Raw genomic sequence first — 16,905 nt, forward strand, 5'->3', positions numbered from 1 at the left:
TCTGCCTCAAAGCAACTACACCAACAATTGCAATCCCTCCATTCACACAAACATTCACTAATTACCAGAAATTCAAGTATCGGATTATACAACGTTTCCTCCATTCAGTGCCGTTCTGCAGCTCTTTTGTCAGCCCACAGCTCTCATTAATGCCACTAAGACATTAAAATAAAGAGCTAAATTTTTCTACACAAAAGAAGTTGTCTTGGTTTTTACACACTCCCTCAATCCTGTTTCCAAACACTGTTTTAAACATCTTACAATACGTAAAGAGGCAAAGCAGCAATCCCAATCATTCCAACATGTTATATATCCATTTTGGAAACACACAGTCTGATGAACATGATGTTCATTGCTCAATATTTAGAAATCACAGATAATTACCTCTAAAATGTTAACGTAAAATGGCACTATTCTGTATTTAAAGGGCTCAAGATAGTTAATAACGTCAATAATATTTCAGAGTGAGCTTTATTTTCATGCCAGAAATCAATTAGGCGTCACACTTTTCAAATGATGACCTCATTTTGGAATGAAGCTGGAATTCTAAGGTTCTATCTGAGTAGAGTGCACCTTCTGACATATTAAGATTTGACTGTTATGTACTTTCTATCGTTTTAAATATTTAACCAAAGCTTAAAAAAAAAAACACCACACAAGTATAAAGTAACATTCAAATATCATGAATATGTGGAGAACTCAGTTTTGATTACAAAATAAGTCGGATAGAACCGAGCTCACAAACTGCTCAAGTGCTCATACTTCCTGCTCAAGGTCCTTAACTGACTTCGCCCCTGATAGACCGCTTTACTACTAAGCAGGCCAGAGGAAGAGGTGGCACTGGTCCAGGCCACCGGCTTTGTCAATCACCGGGGCTTAGGGAACCCACTGGGAGGATCAGCCAAACCAGACAGGAGAGTCACGCTCAGAGGGACGGAAACTGGACACTGTCTAACTGCACAAGTGGAATATTTTCCTTTTCATTTTAGGTGAAATAGTTTGATCCCATACAGTATATCGCTGTTGTCATGTGGAAACCTCACAAACTCCAATTTAGGTGATTTTCATGTTGTAGCGTCATTCAAAGAATTACAAGCTCCTCTATGGGTCGAAACCCCATGGATAACCTCAAAAATGCATGGCGGTCAAGCTGAAAACAAGGCGTTTTTTTCCTTAGTTCCTGAAAAGTTTACATTTTAGAGATACAAGGTTTTCATCTGACCGCGCTAAAAGTGCTGTAAGTCTTTTACTTCACCCTGATTTGCAAATATAAGTACATTCACTGTCTTATCTGTCTGCCTAACTTCAATTTTTGTACACGCGTGGTTCTATTTTACAAGGAGAGATACAATCAGGGTATTTTTAGCTAATGTGGGCAAGCTTCCAGTACATTTGGAATTTGTGGCCTTACTTAATTAACCTACTGAGGCCTTGTGTCCACAGCGCTCCTCTCATTTAGCTAACAGTGCTAAACAGAGGCTCGGTGGAGCGGTTGGTATTGGCTCATATTGTCGGTGTGACTATTGAAAACCCTTTTGAAAGTGTCCCGCTCGTTTGGTCTTCCAAGTCCCGCTGCTGCTAGTGCAAAACAGCAAACAAAATAAATCCGCGCCGCACTTCCCAGGGGACAGAAAGTGTAATTCCTCTAAATCGGGGTCAGTATCAATTTGAATGTCCGTCCAAGCGTGTCCAGCCCATGCAGAGCCTGACAGGCAGGCAGCCCGATCCTATTATTGACTCTGATCCTGAGCGACAGACATCGACACCCCGCAGCCAGAATGTAAGTAGGATCTCGTTACCTCGAGTTATCCCGGACCAGACGGGGGCCAACAGGCCGAGTCCCAATGGCCTTCTTACCTCATGAACTCCAGAACAGGCACTTCACTGCTTCAGTATTACGCTCGAGCAGCTTTGCTTCTTCCAGGGTAAACTTTGACTCCGTCCCAATATCTTTAAAGAGCCGCCTTTCCTCCTCGGCGGCGTACTTTAGTGCCACAAGCAGAGAGAAATTCCTACTCAACTGGTGTTAAATCATTGACCCGTTCCAATAAAGGCGTAACGCTCTCATACGCAAACCCTCGTGTTTGGCTATGAGGAGCTCTCCATTAGCCGGCTCGGTGAGGCATCACATGTTTTAATTTGACAATCTCAGAGTCATTTTCACAGATATGGTTCATTAACTCCCATTACTTTTACTTCCTGGAAAACACAGTATCTTTAATGGATAAGGCTGGTGTTTTTTTTTAAAGATTTATTTTAGGCTTTATTGACAGAGAGACAGGGGAGGACATGCAGCAAATGACCGCGGGCTGGATTCGAACCCGGGTCGCTGCGTGAAGGATTGAGCCTTATATGATACGCGCTCTACTGGGTGAGCCACCGAGGAGCCCCAGGCTGGTGTTTTTGGGTTATTTTCATAGGATTTGTTGACGGTAAGCAAGGCATTAAAAAACACCGGCCTTATCCTTTAATGGTGACCTCATGCTGCACCAGTAGGCGTAAATATACATTTTTATCCAATAAAACTGCCTCTCTCTCCCTGACTCATATTCCATTGGTTTAGACTTTTGAATGACCCCCTGAAATGGCATCTTTACTTCCTGGATTTGATGCTTCTCCTGTTGAAACAGGGTGTTGGGGGCGGGACATAATGCAGTGAGGGATCATTCAAAAGTCTAAACCAATGGAATATGAGTCAGGGAGAGAAAGGCAGTTTGATTGGGCGGGATTGTTCAAAAATCGGATGTTTTTATTGGTTAGAAATTTAGATTTACGCCTACTGGTGCAGCATGAGGTCACCATGAAAGACACTCTGTTTTCCAGGATGTTAAAGTAATGGGAGTTCATTTCATGGGGACTTTAAGCCTAAAAATGTAATAAAGATCTTTAAAGAATAATCATTTTGTTCTAGGACTGGGCTTAATTTGTGTACAACTTCCATTCCTCATCATAAGACCCATTTCTCTGGCCAATGCCTTTCCTCAATCAAGTAGCACTGCAGTCAATACTTGTTTCTCAGTGCCAATACTTAACATTTTTTCTCAATCAAGTGACTCCGCTGTCCAGTTAGTTGATCCCCTCCTGCCTTCCTTGCACGGCCACAATCCGCACACTGTACCGGCGTGAAACGGGGACTAAATTGGGAACTAATTTGTCAGTTACGATGTGATTAAATGTGACAGGCGTTATGTTTAGATAAAGTGTCCCGGGTATAATACTCTGCTGACATCTCATCAGTGTCAGGGCTGGAGATGTTTGTTTGCGGCTGGCCAAAATGGCGTTCCCGGCGGATCATTTTGTTCCATGTGAAAACTCTTGAAGGACCCACCTGTTGTTTGTATAGTATTAATAAATAGAATCCTATGCCTATTGATTTCCGGGGTCTCAGCTGTTGTGGAAACTATATTTTGCCGTCTGATGCTCTCTCACAATGTGGATCACTTGGTGAATGGTATCATCACAGAAGTATTCGATGCATTTTTTATATAACTTGGAGAACGTTTGTGCTCTTTGTGCTGTGAAGGAATGAATCCAACAATCAATATAGCATCACAAATGACTCTCTTTCTCTCTCTCTGTCTGCCTCTCATAATAGAAATATATATATTTCATCAATCACAATCATGACTGTGCGCTTGTGCGGTGAGCAATGTATATGATCTTAGGATATGACTGCACAATATGATACTTGGATGCCGTGTATTTTTTGCCTATTCAGGAGAGGTGTATTGTGCAGAGTGAACATGATGAAGTGCAATTCTCAAGTCATCTTCCTGTACAGAGCCTCTACAGTGGCCGCTAATGGAATCACTTTCATCATTTTTTTATTTTTTATTCCTCCTTTATTTAATCAGGTGAGTCCCATTGAGATGTCCATCTCTTTTGCAAGGGAACCCTGGCCAAAAGAGCAACAAGCCGATATTACAATATAAAATACAATACAAAACCACAATACACCACAGACAAGTTACACGTCATACATTCTTCAAGTGCTGCAAACCTCCGTTTTTAAGGACTGCAGTAGACATACCAAGTCCCTTTCTGAAGCATTTGAATATATTCAATAGCTCTCTGCAAATGAAAGGAGGGTGTAAATTTTCAAATGCAACCCATAGAGTAGCACAGTAAGAAACCCCTGCAATCTACTGTAGTTAAAACAGGTAAAAACACTTCATGGCTTTATCAACAGCAGTGTGTTCCACTAAGCAGTTATGAGCGAGGAAAGCACATTAAAGCTGCACTAAGGTAAGATTTTTATGTAAAAATACACCCATCTAATGAGCCTAAATCACAAAGTAGGGCTGTAATAGAGAATGACGTCTCATTCCCACTAACTGACACGCTGTGGATTCTCCTTATTTGCCCGAATGGAAGTGACGAATCGAATGTCTTTGGTTTCCTTCGGTATAAAGCTTCACAGACCGGCCGGGTTGGTAAACATGAGCAAGCTGTGTGTCGTTTACTGACCTCACCTTACTGGATTTCTGAGTAAAAATGAAAATAAATGACTGTACAGTATGTATGCCCGGTGTGCAAAAATAACAACAGCAGAACATATTGAGAAAAAGATGAAAATCCGAAAAAAATATGTGCAATTAAAAGAATTTATGAAAAATATGAGAAGATATACAGTATAATAAATAAAGATATAGAGATATATGGTAACATGTAAGCCATATTTCCCCTTAAAGTGTGTCTGGCAGGACAGATTGTCCAGGTTTCTTCAGCGCTAGCAGAGGTAGAAGCTTCCGTGTCCACGGAGTCTCCGGCTCAGCGAGGGACCTGTCAGCAGCTCCCGACGACCGGCCAAAATAGTTCCCGCGGTGCGTGGCAGAGGGCCCACATGCTGTTTCTGTCAGGCTAAATTTACCCCCCCCCCCCCCCTCCCCCTCTTCCCCCTAACTCCACCCCTCCCATTATTTACCCCAATCCTGACACTGACTCTCCTCATGTTAAAAATCATGCAGGATGACAGACTTCCAAGAACAGACTGCAAGCATTCTTTGTCCCCTCCCTTTTTTTTTATGCATAGCACTTTTATTTTATTTTGTTTATTTTTATCATTTGGCTCTTTTATTTCATCCAAATTAACAGAAAAAGTTGATACTGCGCCTGTTTCTGAGTTGGTTGGTGCATTGGTTCAGTAGGAATTCATAGGGTTAGGGTTAGAAGAATTGAAGATTTTAATTCTCAATCCAACATGGTGCAAATATGACAAAAATATAACAAAAAAGTGCTCAAAAAGAGAAAAAAGTGTCAAAATTAGTTGCAGGAGACAGTTCAGCCTCTCAGACTTCCAACAGTGTAAATAGAAAACAGTGACTCATACGCTGATTGAATAGGACACAAAAGGCCTAAAAAAAATGGAGGTCAGGGAGTTTGTATTTCAGAAATAATGTATTAAAATAATAAGAATTAATGTAAAATAAAAAGACACCTAGCATTTGCAGAGATTATGGAAATACCGGCTGCTGTTTGCTCTTGGGTGTTGGTGTCATTTCTTGGGAGGTGCTACTAATCTCACAACTGCGATAATGTGAAGATTTTTAATTTGAAGCAGCAGCATGCCTCTCTGTTAGATCGACTAGCTTTCATCCCCCATCGATCCGCCCCGTCTCGACAATTTTACTGCAGAAGTGAGCTAATTCTTAACGAAAGTTTCTGCTAGTTGTTAACTAAAGTGCTGTTGTTTTCCTCTATTTACTTTGAAATGAGTGTGCCTCCCTCTGGAGAGAATAAGATGGTTCAGCCGTGACAAAGCATTCATTCACAATAATTTATTTGCGCACTGGTTAAAAAAAACGTCTTTTAGCCCATGCAAGATTTTCAGTTTTCAAATTTTGAGGGAATTGATAATTGAAGGTGAGTTGAAGCCATCACAGGTGTGCAATTCAAGGATCTTAATGTAAAATCTTCTTTACTGAATCCCACACCAACACAGTCAGTCCTCCCTCTTCTAGGATTGCCTTGCCATGTATCATTGTTTTAGTGTTTTGAAATTATTCTAAATTTTATGCAGATGGCTGAAAAAAGTACAGGACCTCTAGTTGAGTGCTGTGTTGATCTGAGCCTTCTCCATGACATAGTGAGGTAGATATTCAATTTCTAAAACCCTTTTGAATATTTTGGAGACTAGATCCCCATTGTTGTTTGTGATGGATTACCTACAGCGCGCACATAAATGGTTTACACGCACATAAAAGCGCAAGCGAAGACATAGTTTATGAGGTGCAAATGTTGAAAATTATTGTTGTACCTATAGCAAGTATTTTTTAAACAATTTATTGGAAAGAAGAGTTGCTGCACAGTCATAGCCTCGATGCAAAAAATATGTAATTTTTATTTAAGCCAACGTTTCAACAGCAATGTCTTCCTCAGGTCAATGTAAGATATTTATTGGAACATTCTAATTGGTAATCCACAAGATTCTTGTTTTTGGTTTTATTTTGTCTCCATCTTTGTTGCGCTCGTTGCTGTGGTGTTTCTGCACTGCACTTCCCAGAGATCACCTGTCAATCAAACAGTGTGTCCAGTACTGTGACGTCTTTTTCCTCTGATTTTCTGTTGATGCAGTTTGAGTTTCTCTGTTCTTTGTCTGTTCAGTCATGGTGGCTATAGCTGCTCATGCTAACTACCCAGTTCTTCTTCTGTTTCTTCCAAACAAACCGCTGTTGCTGCTGCTGGAACTCATGAACTGGCTTTAGGTTGAATCACTATTGTACTACATCAATCGGCAATAGAGAGTAGCAAGACAGAAACGTTTTAATATGAAAATGGCACGGCTTATTAAGGTTATTGTGGATCACAAATGCAGTCACAGGTGATGTGTTATTGTATAACATAGAGTGTACTTTCATGCTGTACATAATCATTTATGTATGACCTGGTGCTCTCTCTCTCTCTCTCTCTCTCTCTCTCTCCATCCACACAACATATGTAGCCTACATTTTTTTTTCATCCTTTCCCTCAATGTTCTCTGCTTTTTTCTCCTCCTCCCTTGTCTGTATTGAAGGATGTATTCATATCACTTATTCATGGGAGGAAAATGTCAAGGAAATGCAGGGATCAAAGTGCCTCATGAAAATTTTAAGTGGATTTTGTGACGTTGAAATCCCCACTCACATCCTCGACTCACCGAGTGGTGAACCTGGACAGGAGGTAGGGTGTTAAAAGGACAGTGTCTGTGAGTACTTAACGTCACTTAGTGTAAGGGAACACTTTTTCTCATTCACCTTGTTAATGGTAGTAATATAGTAATCCCATTTTCTCCCCATCTCCCATAAAGGTGATTTCTTGTATACATCTTACAGTATGTGGACTATGTAGGCTATAGTATGAAAACACAGCATGAACATTTGAAGGTTTTCATTCCAAATTGCTATAGATCCATTTCTCCATTGCTCAATATTTCACAAATGCAGATGATAATACAATGTGTTGCAACTTCATACTGTAGGCAAAGGCTTTAAGATAACTGCTAACTTTATTATTATTCCATTATGAGTTTCCCTTTCATGTTCTAGGCTACATATAAACATTTCTCAGAGGCAGAGCTGCTCTGGAGGCAGAAACAATCTGATTGGTTGGAGTTAAACCTCAGTATTTGTCAAAATATATATATATATATATATATATATATATATAAAAATATAATTTGCACCAACTTTTTTTTTTAAAAATTCATTCATGACCATGGCATTCATGATATTGGAAGGTCAGCAGCTAGCTAACTGGCTTACCTGGATAGCCATGAGCTAGTATGGCTAGTATGAACTTGGAAGGTCAGCTATGCTAACTAACCTAGATAACTTGCTAGATTGCATTTTCAGTTAGTAGAAGAGTGCTAGGCTTCATAATATACCTCTTGCCTTTTTCACTGGACTTAAGTCTAATGTTACTTAGCCAGAAACACTGTTGTTGTTCTTCGGCCTTTGAGGTTTAACTCAACCAATGACATTATTTCTGCCTTCAGCGGCTCCGCTTCTGAGAAATGTTTGTGTAACAAAAACTGTAATCTGTCATAAGCAAAGAGTAAATGTCACCTTTTTGATTTGTAGATTATGTCTTGTTGAAATGAAACTGTTTCTTTGAACATGGAAACACTTCAGCTGGCTGCTGCTGCATGTCTCTTGTCAAGTCGACATAAAAAGGCTAAAGATGCAGCCTCAAAACAGCTTTGGTTTGTGATTTTTAAAGTTTGCTTTAGCGAACACCTGCAGCCTTTCGTACTTGTCCAAAACAAGCTTCACAAATGCAGGAGGGATGCTGAGTTTGTTAGTTGAGTTTGTTATGTGACACGTTTCCAACACGGCTTATTACTGTCAAAGTGAGTCATTCACAGATGGTTGCAGACACTTCTGCCCTCACAGTCCATCGTAGCGAATCAGCTTGTGTGCCTGTGGGATTTCTAAACACATTCCATGAATTCCATCATTTTTCCCATGTGATAATGCTGCAATTATGAAAAAGGTGAAAATAGTACATTTTTAGCCTAAAGAAACAAGGAGTGACTCTTTCATTTAGACTGACAGACTGTAAAAACATGTCTTCTAAAATAGGACAGTAGCTTTTACGTTTCTGTGCAAACTCACGGATGTCCTCCTTCCAAACAGTGTTGTTCCACTAGCTGGTGGCGGCTCGTAGTGTGTGTTTTATATGCTGTTGTATCTGAATCTTTCATGACCACCCCGGCGCAGTGTTATGTAACAGCTTGGTGTAGAACGTCCTGATGTGTTACAGCAGCCATTACTAATTTACTGTCTAGCTGCGGGGAAAGCAGGCTGAACCTGGGGCTTCTCGTTCTGCACGGATCCCAGGATACTTGCTCATATAGGAAGATGGGAAATCATGCTGCTTTGAAAACCTGCTAATGTTCCTCCAAGGTGGTGCGATGCATTTCACAGATTCAGCAATTTTGTTGGGTAGCACGTTAAACGTTTGAGAAAGTTTGAGAAAAATTTAAGATGACATTGTCTTTTTGTTGCTTTTTTTTTAATTGTGCTACATCCTTGCCTAAGGGCTGCGAGTCGACTTGTTAGGTCTACCTTTTATTCCGGTCATTAGCAGTATTTATGGCACTTATAAGCACTGTGGTGTATTATTGAGAGTAGAACCATGTTTAGGCGTGTACATGAGCATGTATGCAAACACACATGCACATACACACACTTTCCTTGTTATGAATGATTTGATTTTGGACACAGACACTGATGCTGCTGTTAAGAAGAATCTACAGTGTGTGTGTATGTATGTATGTGTGTGTTTGTGTGTGTGTGCACGTCCCATGAGCTCTCTCTGAGAGTGACTTACATCAGAAGGTGACGCACACACACAGATGTGTGAGTCATCGAATGCTCAGTCATTCACTTAGGAAAAAAACAAAAAACAAGGGCTACTTGGGAACAACTAAACCCAAACACAGTCCCAGTCAGTCATAGGCGTAGATTTAGACCCAGGATAGAGCAGGAAGCAGCACAAGAAGTTATTTTTTGTGAACAATGTTTATTCAGTCCTCCCTGAAAGTCCCAGGATCGGCTGTGGAAGGATGAATGAAAACAGAAGGGGGATGGGTGGATGGATAGATGAAGATCAGGCCCATTTACAGTAATGTGCCATTTCTTCTGCAATAAAGCTTCAGATCTGCCGGCACTGATGCATGCTGAGATATCCAGAGTCTATTCACAGGGGCATTAAGTAACAATGATCTTTATCGACTTCTATAGGCTACCAGTAGGAATTGCAGCAACATCAATAGAACTTACCTGTAATTGACACAAACAATAAAGTCACATTTTCACAACAAAGACAAGTAAGTGAGCTAGAGCAGCGATTTAACAGAAATGTCTAGTGAAGAGGTAACATATCTGCAAAATAAGTCAATAACTGCTTTGTCATTGACTTATTTTGCTTGAGAACCAGGCTTTTGTAGCTGAAATGTCTTGCGATACCAGCCGCTCACTTGTAGCACCGTCCTCCTCTGTTGCACAGTTAAAAAAAGTGAGTAGGTGGGGAAGAGATTGGGAGGGTCTTGAAATTGCAGTGGCCGAGGAGTTTTTGTTCCAAAACAGAGAGTTTGGGCCGGGAAGTGAGTTTTGAAAGCCAGAAATCTCAGCACCTGGAGAAGAAATCATTGAGACACTGGTATTGATCAATAACTCTATCAACCCCCCCCGCAGAGACAGTATATTATGGTCATTTTGTGGTGTGTGGCAGTAAAAATCTTACTTATTTCCCCCATTAAATGGGGTCAAGTCAAAGTCAAAATCTCAATTGAGCTTCCATCACCATCCAATACAACATATAGGGAATGAATCAAAAGCAGAATCCAGATTGCCGCAGCATGGCCCTGCCCTACTGAGTCCACCTGTGCAAAAATGTATCCACTAAGGCATTTTGGTGTATCTACTGACTGGCCTATGGTACTCAGGTCTGAATTGGGGCCCCAGTGGTAAGTGGAAGCAACTAGTTTAAAGTAGTATAGAGTAAGTATAAGGGGGAAGAATCAGAGGTGGAAGTAGAATCACCTTTACAGGGCGGCTATATTACAAGAAATGTGACCCCCGTCCCACTGCGAACCCGCCTGCCTGTCCTTGCTCATCCTTCGGTGCCCCAGCCAAGGCAGCGGGGGGAACGCGGGGCACGTTTTCTGACACCTCACCGTGGCACTATGCCCTCATCTTGTGTCACCTGACAAGCTGACGGTGACTGGGCATCGGGAGACGGAGCCAAGACGTTACGCTGCCAGCCTCTCACTTGGCTCCTGCACTCAGTCTGGGCGGGACGGGCGGTAGCAAGGGGGACGGGGCGAGAGAAGAGAGAAGAGGGTTGAAGCGGTGTCAGGAGAGTTAAAGCAATATTCCACTTAGTTTTAACATGGGGGTTATTTGCCACTTGACCGCCCTGAAAACCAGAATATAAACTACTCACCAAGATCAGATGCAGCTGGACCAGTTTGTAGCATTCGGATTTTTACTTCCCATTAATTTGAATGAGGCCACAAAAATAGCCTGAAAACATTTAACGCGTTCGTCAACAGATTCAACAACAGATCCCGCTACTGTGATTTTCAACTGACTGTGGGTCCAACGTTTTAGAACATAATTTCGCAGAATATAATTTTTATTGATAGAAGAGAACATAGCAGAGGGATACCATTTAGGAGAGGCAGTTCCTGTTTGGGGGACCAGATCTTTTATTTTTAAATACTAATTTTAGTGTAAACCAAGAATAGAAATGCAAAATGAGGACAGACCCAGGAGTGCTGTTGAATCTGTTCACCAACATGTTAAATTTGAGTTTTGAGGCTATTTTCGTGGCCTCATTCAAATGAATGGGAAGTAAAAATCGGAACGCTATAAACTCGTCCAGCTGCATCCGATCTTGGTGCTGGTGTTCATGGCGGTCAAGTGCTGAATAACCCCCATGTTAAAGTGTTAAGTTTCCAGATTGAGACAGAGAGCGAGAGAAAGAGGGAGAGTGATCCTGAGAAAGAGAGAGGATAAGCCAGAAAGAGAGGGAATGAGAGAAAACGAGCGAGACGTCCCGAGTCCGGTTGAAACCGAAAGTGATGATGGATGTCCGGACAGATCTGAGTAAGTGTTAAGCTTGAGTATCGGGTGTCTTCTTCCATTCCGCAGCCCTGCCTCTTCTCTCTCCTCCCCTTTCCACACCCATTTATATGTAACGAACCTCAGCCTTCTTTTCTGCTCCTCAACATGCTTTCTCACAAGCCCTTATATAGCTGTGGTCCTCCCTGCGTGGCTCCCCACCCCACCACAGGCACCCACAGCTTCACCTCTCTTATAAATACCCCTGTGTTACTGATATGGCCGTGCGCTGTGGCAACGGGGAGGGGTATGCGTGTTTTGGGGAATAGTTTCAGTTCAAGTCAGACATGTGAAAATGACACTCTTGAAAATGCAAACTGTCAGTCAATTTGGCAATCTTCAGTGCAATACAGTATCCTTGGCCTTGTGTAATCCATCCTACCAATCCCGTCTGCATTAATATGCTATACTATTAATATGCTCTACTAAACTTTCATTTCTTTTTGTGTCTGCAGTTAGTGTAAGTTACTCCAGGTAAGAGCATTTGTTCGCATTAAAAAATGTATAGCTAAGATGTACAGTATTGTTGAACTAACTGGTCATACAAACACTATGTTACTGAAAGCAGATACACCTTGTACTTAATCATTATGTAGAGATGAATGGCGAGGTTTGATGATGAAGGAATGCTCCTTGATACGATACTCGATATGTGTATTGATCAATTGCTGGTATCAGAAAATAAATGTGTTTTAAAAGTCACATAGTGTGGAAGATGGATTCCTCTCTAACGCTGCACTCCTCTGCTTCTGGCGGTTGAATAATTCAATAATCTAATCTAATCATCCAATCACTGATGCACACTAAGTATGCTCATTTTCATGTACTTTGTTTTTGCAGACGTTTTACACGTTCTCAACGTGGATGTTTGGACCTGTTACTTATTCTGTATCCTGTCCTGCAAAATAAAGGCCACCGATTTGTTATGTAACCGGAGGCTGTGACTCTGTTGTGCTATGCCCTAAAGCGTTACCTCTTCTTGCAGTTGCTCACAAGTCAAGCAGCAATTGTCTATCAGGTATGTTCAGGTTTGCCTTCTGTCTCTCTAAAGCTGGGCTGCAAAACTCCAATTCTTCTGCCGCTGCAGTATCTGCTGGTTCTTCTCTTCCTCGCCTTGATTGCATTAGAATGGGCGATCGGTTTAGTTTAAAATCACAAAATTAAAAGAACCAGCAGACATCGCAGTGCACTGGAGACGGAGCTGCCTTCGAAATCCAGCAGCTGCAGCTTGGGCCGTGCCAATGTGACTTTATATGTGGACTGCACCTTTGTGTGGCATAGCAAGCTGACTTAACCATGGCAGAGACGGGTAAGTGGGAAAAGAAGCATTTGAATGAAGCTTTCATCTAATTTATTAATCAAACTTTAACATGTCCATCCATCCATCCATCCATCCATCCATCCATCCATCCAACCTCTTCCATTAGCTGTTAGATGGTGATTATCTTGATTAATTGTTGGAAGGTAAATGGACCAACTTTCCTAAACAGCTCAGGGGAAAAACTGGGCCTTGGTCCAATCATTAAGAGACCAAAGGAATGGATGGTGTCAAACGGTTTCTCTCCAAGCATTCTCTGCTGAATAGGAATAAAGCACATCTAGCTATTTGCTCTGGTGCTTTGGGGCACTTGGCCGCTTATGAATGCTGTCCATTTTATAACGATTGCTAACTGTGGCAGTGCTGCTTTGTACTTTTGTAAGCCACTAGATGACGCTTGTGGCTCTGTGTATATGAAGTGTAACCTCACCAATTAAAGGGGCAATCATATTTCCCTATACTGCTGGAGCTAAATGGGGGGATAAACCAATAAAAATGGAAAACATGGGGACTAATTTACGATTAGAGATGTTTATACAACTGAACAGAAATGTCAATGTGTGTTGAGAGAGAGAGAGAGAGAGAGAGAAAGAAAGAAAGAAGAGCACCTGTGTGTGCTTGAGTGTGTGTACATGTCTGTGTACATCTATGCGTAAATATGTATGTGCGTGCATGTAGCTGCTTTACTTTTGCAAAGTGTGAGCCCCTCTCCTTTCCACCACACCTGTTGCAGCGTCTCTTTCCCTCGGCATAGTTGGCTCAAGTTCTGCCCCTCTTGTTCTTCTTCTGGAAACCCTGCTGTCCGCGCTCCTCTCACATTGGCTGTGAGGGCTGCCGATTGTTGGCTTCAGTTTCACTCAGATTTAGAAAGTGCAAGGCAGCAAACTAAAGCTTTTGCTTTTAAGGGCTTGAGATTGAGATGAAATGGCAAAGAGTTTTGCTCATGTAAATTACGCTGAAAATATGTTTTCTCATGCAGTTGAGAGATCAGGGAACGTCTATCATGGAAGTACAGAGAAGTGAATTGCTTGTGGTGGAATTAGTAATGCTACATACAGTCAGGGATACAAACAGTTCTCATATGATACTAAATACAACTGTCTCTCACTCACTCCCTTTCTCTCTGTTTTTCTCCCACTCACTCTCTGCTCCCAACAACCCCCCCGCGTCTCTCTCTCTCTCTCTCTCTCTCTCTCTCTCTCTCTCTCTCTCTCTTGCTCTCTCTCCAGCTTGCAGCCCAGGTTCTGGATGATCTTGATGATGAGGAAATTGGATTCGGCCTGGTGGATGAGAAGAAGGACATGGCTGTTGCCAAGAAGCTGGGTAAGCCTGCCGGTCACTGACAAAAACCTTGTTGATCAAAACACAGCCTACTTGTCACCAGTAAAAGCAGACATCTGTTTATTTTTCAATTTTGGTAGAAAAAAATAATCTTTGGTTCTGTAAATCTTCTCCCTCCTCCAAGCCCCATCACTTTTCCAAAACTCACAACTCATTCACAAACTACTGCAGATTGTACAGTTATCTTGTTATTAAGGTGGAAGTCATGATAGAGCCATATTAACTGTTTCTATTAGCCTCATCATAGAGATCAACCTGGAGAGATTTCTGGGGTCAGGTGTGTGGTTTTTTTTTTTTTGTTTTTTTTTTTTACACCTGCTCATATATTTCAGTATTTCTTATCTGTTCAGTTATCTGATTTTTTAGCCATTTTGCTAAAAAGTATCCATAAGTATTAAAATGTATTTATTTAGCATTTGTGTAGGGTTTCATTCCAAAATACTATATAACAAGTTTGAATACAGTCTACATTTTGGCTAAAACCTTCCAGTTTTACTTGATATTCACTGCTCAATGAATGAATGAATGAATGAATGAATGAATGATTAAATTATGTATTAAACACCCTCCAAATGTCATGGTAAGGATCAAAATAGCCAGTAACTTCACTAATATTAAATTATTTTACTTTCATGTCAGCAGTTATTTTGTCAGAGAGACTGAAATATCTTTCGAATGGTGGCTATCTCACTTTGGAGGCCTTTAGTCAGCTTTTGGGTGGGTGGAGCATACAGGCCGCATTGAAGTAAATGAACTGTACATACAGGATTCAAACTTCATGTAAGGAGTAAATAAATGCAGACAGTATCTGAGGCTGACCAAAATACATGGAGAATAATTGAAGCAATCCTGCCCTCAAGTGTTGAGCAGAGAGATCACTGCTGGTTTGGAAGAACAACACAAGCTACGCAACACTTAAGTACATGAGTGGGAGATGAGACCCAACCCCAAAAGTCAAATAAGGAGCAAACATCAGTGTGTGTGTGTGTGTGTGTGTGTGTGTGTGTGCATGAAAACATGTAGGCATGTACTGTGGGTATAAAAATGCTGTACATCATATAGCTGCATAGTTAATACTTGCAGTTTCTAATTTAATTTCTTAATACTCTTCCACACTTTTTTTGTTGAGTAATATACCAATATTGTGATTACAGTCCTTCTTGAAGGAAACCAAGAGTAGAAAGCTCTGTGATAAAACTTTATCTTGACCTGTGCAAATACTTCATAGCCATTGCAATGGATCATATGCAGCAGGATAAAACTGAAGCCGTTGTGATATACTCTTAATCAACTGTATTTCTGGATACTTTTACCCTTAATATCTACCTGTTTCTATGGTTTATCACATCTGTAGGAGTAAAACAAGGAGGAAAGGAGGAAAACTATTCTGTGATTTTATTGAAATTTGAGTAACTTATTAACTTTGTACAGAGATAGGTGTGCTATACAACAATTCATATCAGTAAATATGTAAGCAAAAATACATTCATTATACTTGTTCTGTGGATACTAATGGCAGCAAATAAAGCAAACAAGTTATGGTCTACATGAAGATTATGGAGAATAAAAAAACTTTTTTTTCTCACTTCTCTGCAGTAGTTACATGTCATATTAATGCAAGGCAAGTTGCGGCATTGTTGTGATCTGCCATACTTGATAACACGGCTAACATCAGTCATTTTAAAGCAGACACCTACTGTGTTTGCCATCAAAAAAGCTCCCATCTATGCATCGCTCTTGCAAATATTGTTCACTAGTATTGCAACAGCCACAGCAAATTTGAATTTTCCAAAGAAGTTCTCAGAAGTGGAGCAACAGAGCAGCAAGCATGGAGTAAAACATACTTGAGACTTACTATGCTGAAACATACTTAGGACTTACTATCATCCACAGAGCCTTATCAATGGCAACCATTTTTAATAGGACTATAGAGATGAACTGATAAGCACTTTCAAGGCATCTCCTATTTTTCCACCGCTGCAGTTTGTCTACATTTGGGGCACAACAACAAGCTAATGCTCGCATGCAATGACGTGTGCAACAATCCTCCCAATTAAATTATTGTGAAAACACTCCATAGTATTATTCTTTTCTTTCACCAGGTCTGGATGAGGTAGAGAGCATCTACATCTTTGCTGACAATGAGATCATTGAGTACGATGGAGAGCTGGCTGCTGACACCCTGGTTGAGTTCCTCTATGATGTAAGTAATTTATGATCTTGCCAAAGCTTTAACACCATTAGCAGCCACTATTTACTACAGTATACAGGTGTACAGCCAAATAGTGTAGCTGCAATAGATGCGACATAGAGCAGCACAAAGTATGTCATTGGCTGCTGATGGGTGTTGTTTGGCTGCAGTCAACATTTCCACACCAAAAATCATGAAAATGAGGCGACTATGGTCAATATTGGTCAAAGTAGAAGAGAAAACAAATATGCTTCCAGAGATTGGTTTCTCAAGGTGCTGGCGGTGTGTGCACTGCCAGTATCAACTCCAAGTCGGAAGTGAGAAGAAGGAAAGCACTACTAATCAAAGTTAATCAATGACACATTGTTTATATGCGTTCTCATCTTTCTGCCAACTGTTATCTGAATTGATTGCATGATACCTGTAAAAACAACATCCGTCTTACAAGT

The 16,905-nt window shown here is 40.9% G+C and overlaps 2 protein-coding genes across 2 annotated transcripts in view; both read left to right on the forward strand.

Moving 5' to 3' along the window:
• The window catches only part of LOC139913354 (E3 ubiquitin/ISG15 ligase TRIM25), a 148,266-nt gene extending 146,478 nt beyond the window's left edge, over positions 1-1,788 (forward strand). Inside the window, exon 9 of the transcript XR_013507954.1 lies at positions 1,778-1,788. The gene's annotated coding sequence lies outside the window, so the exon portion shown is untranslated. The remainder of the gene's footprint in view (positions 1-1,777) is intronic.
• LOC139931788 (calsequestrin-1) overlaps positions 1-16,905 on the forward strand; it is a 33,150-nt gene that overhangs the window by 11,281 nt on the left and 4,964 nt on the right. The window contains exons 2-3 of the mRNA XM_078291563.1: positions 14,154-14,247; positions 16,368-16,468. Coding sequence (XP_078147689.1) covers positions 14,154-14,247; positions 16,368-16,468 — 195 coding nt within the window. The remainder of the gene's footprint in view (positions 1-14,153; positions 14,248-16,367; positions 16,469-16,905) is intronic.

Source organism: Centroberyx gerrardi, chromosome 23 (genome assembly GCF_048128805.1).
Source record: "Centroberyx gerrardi isolate f3 chromosome 23, fCenGer3.hap1.cur.20231027, whole genome shotgun sequence".
Lineage (NCBI taxonomy): Eukaryota > Metazoa > Chordata > Actinopteri > Beryciformes > Berycidae > Centroberyx > Centroberyx gerrardi.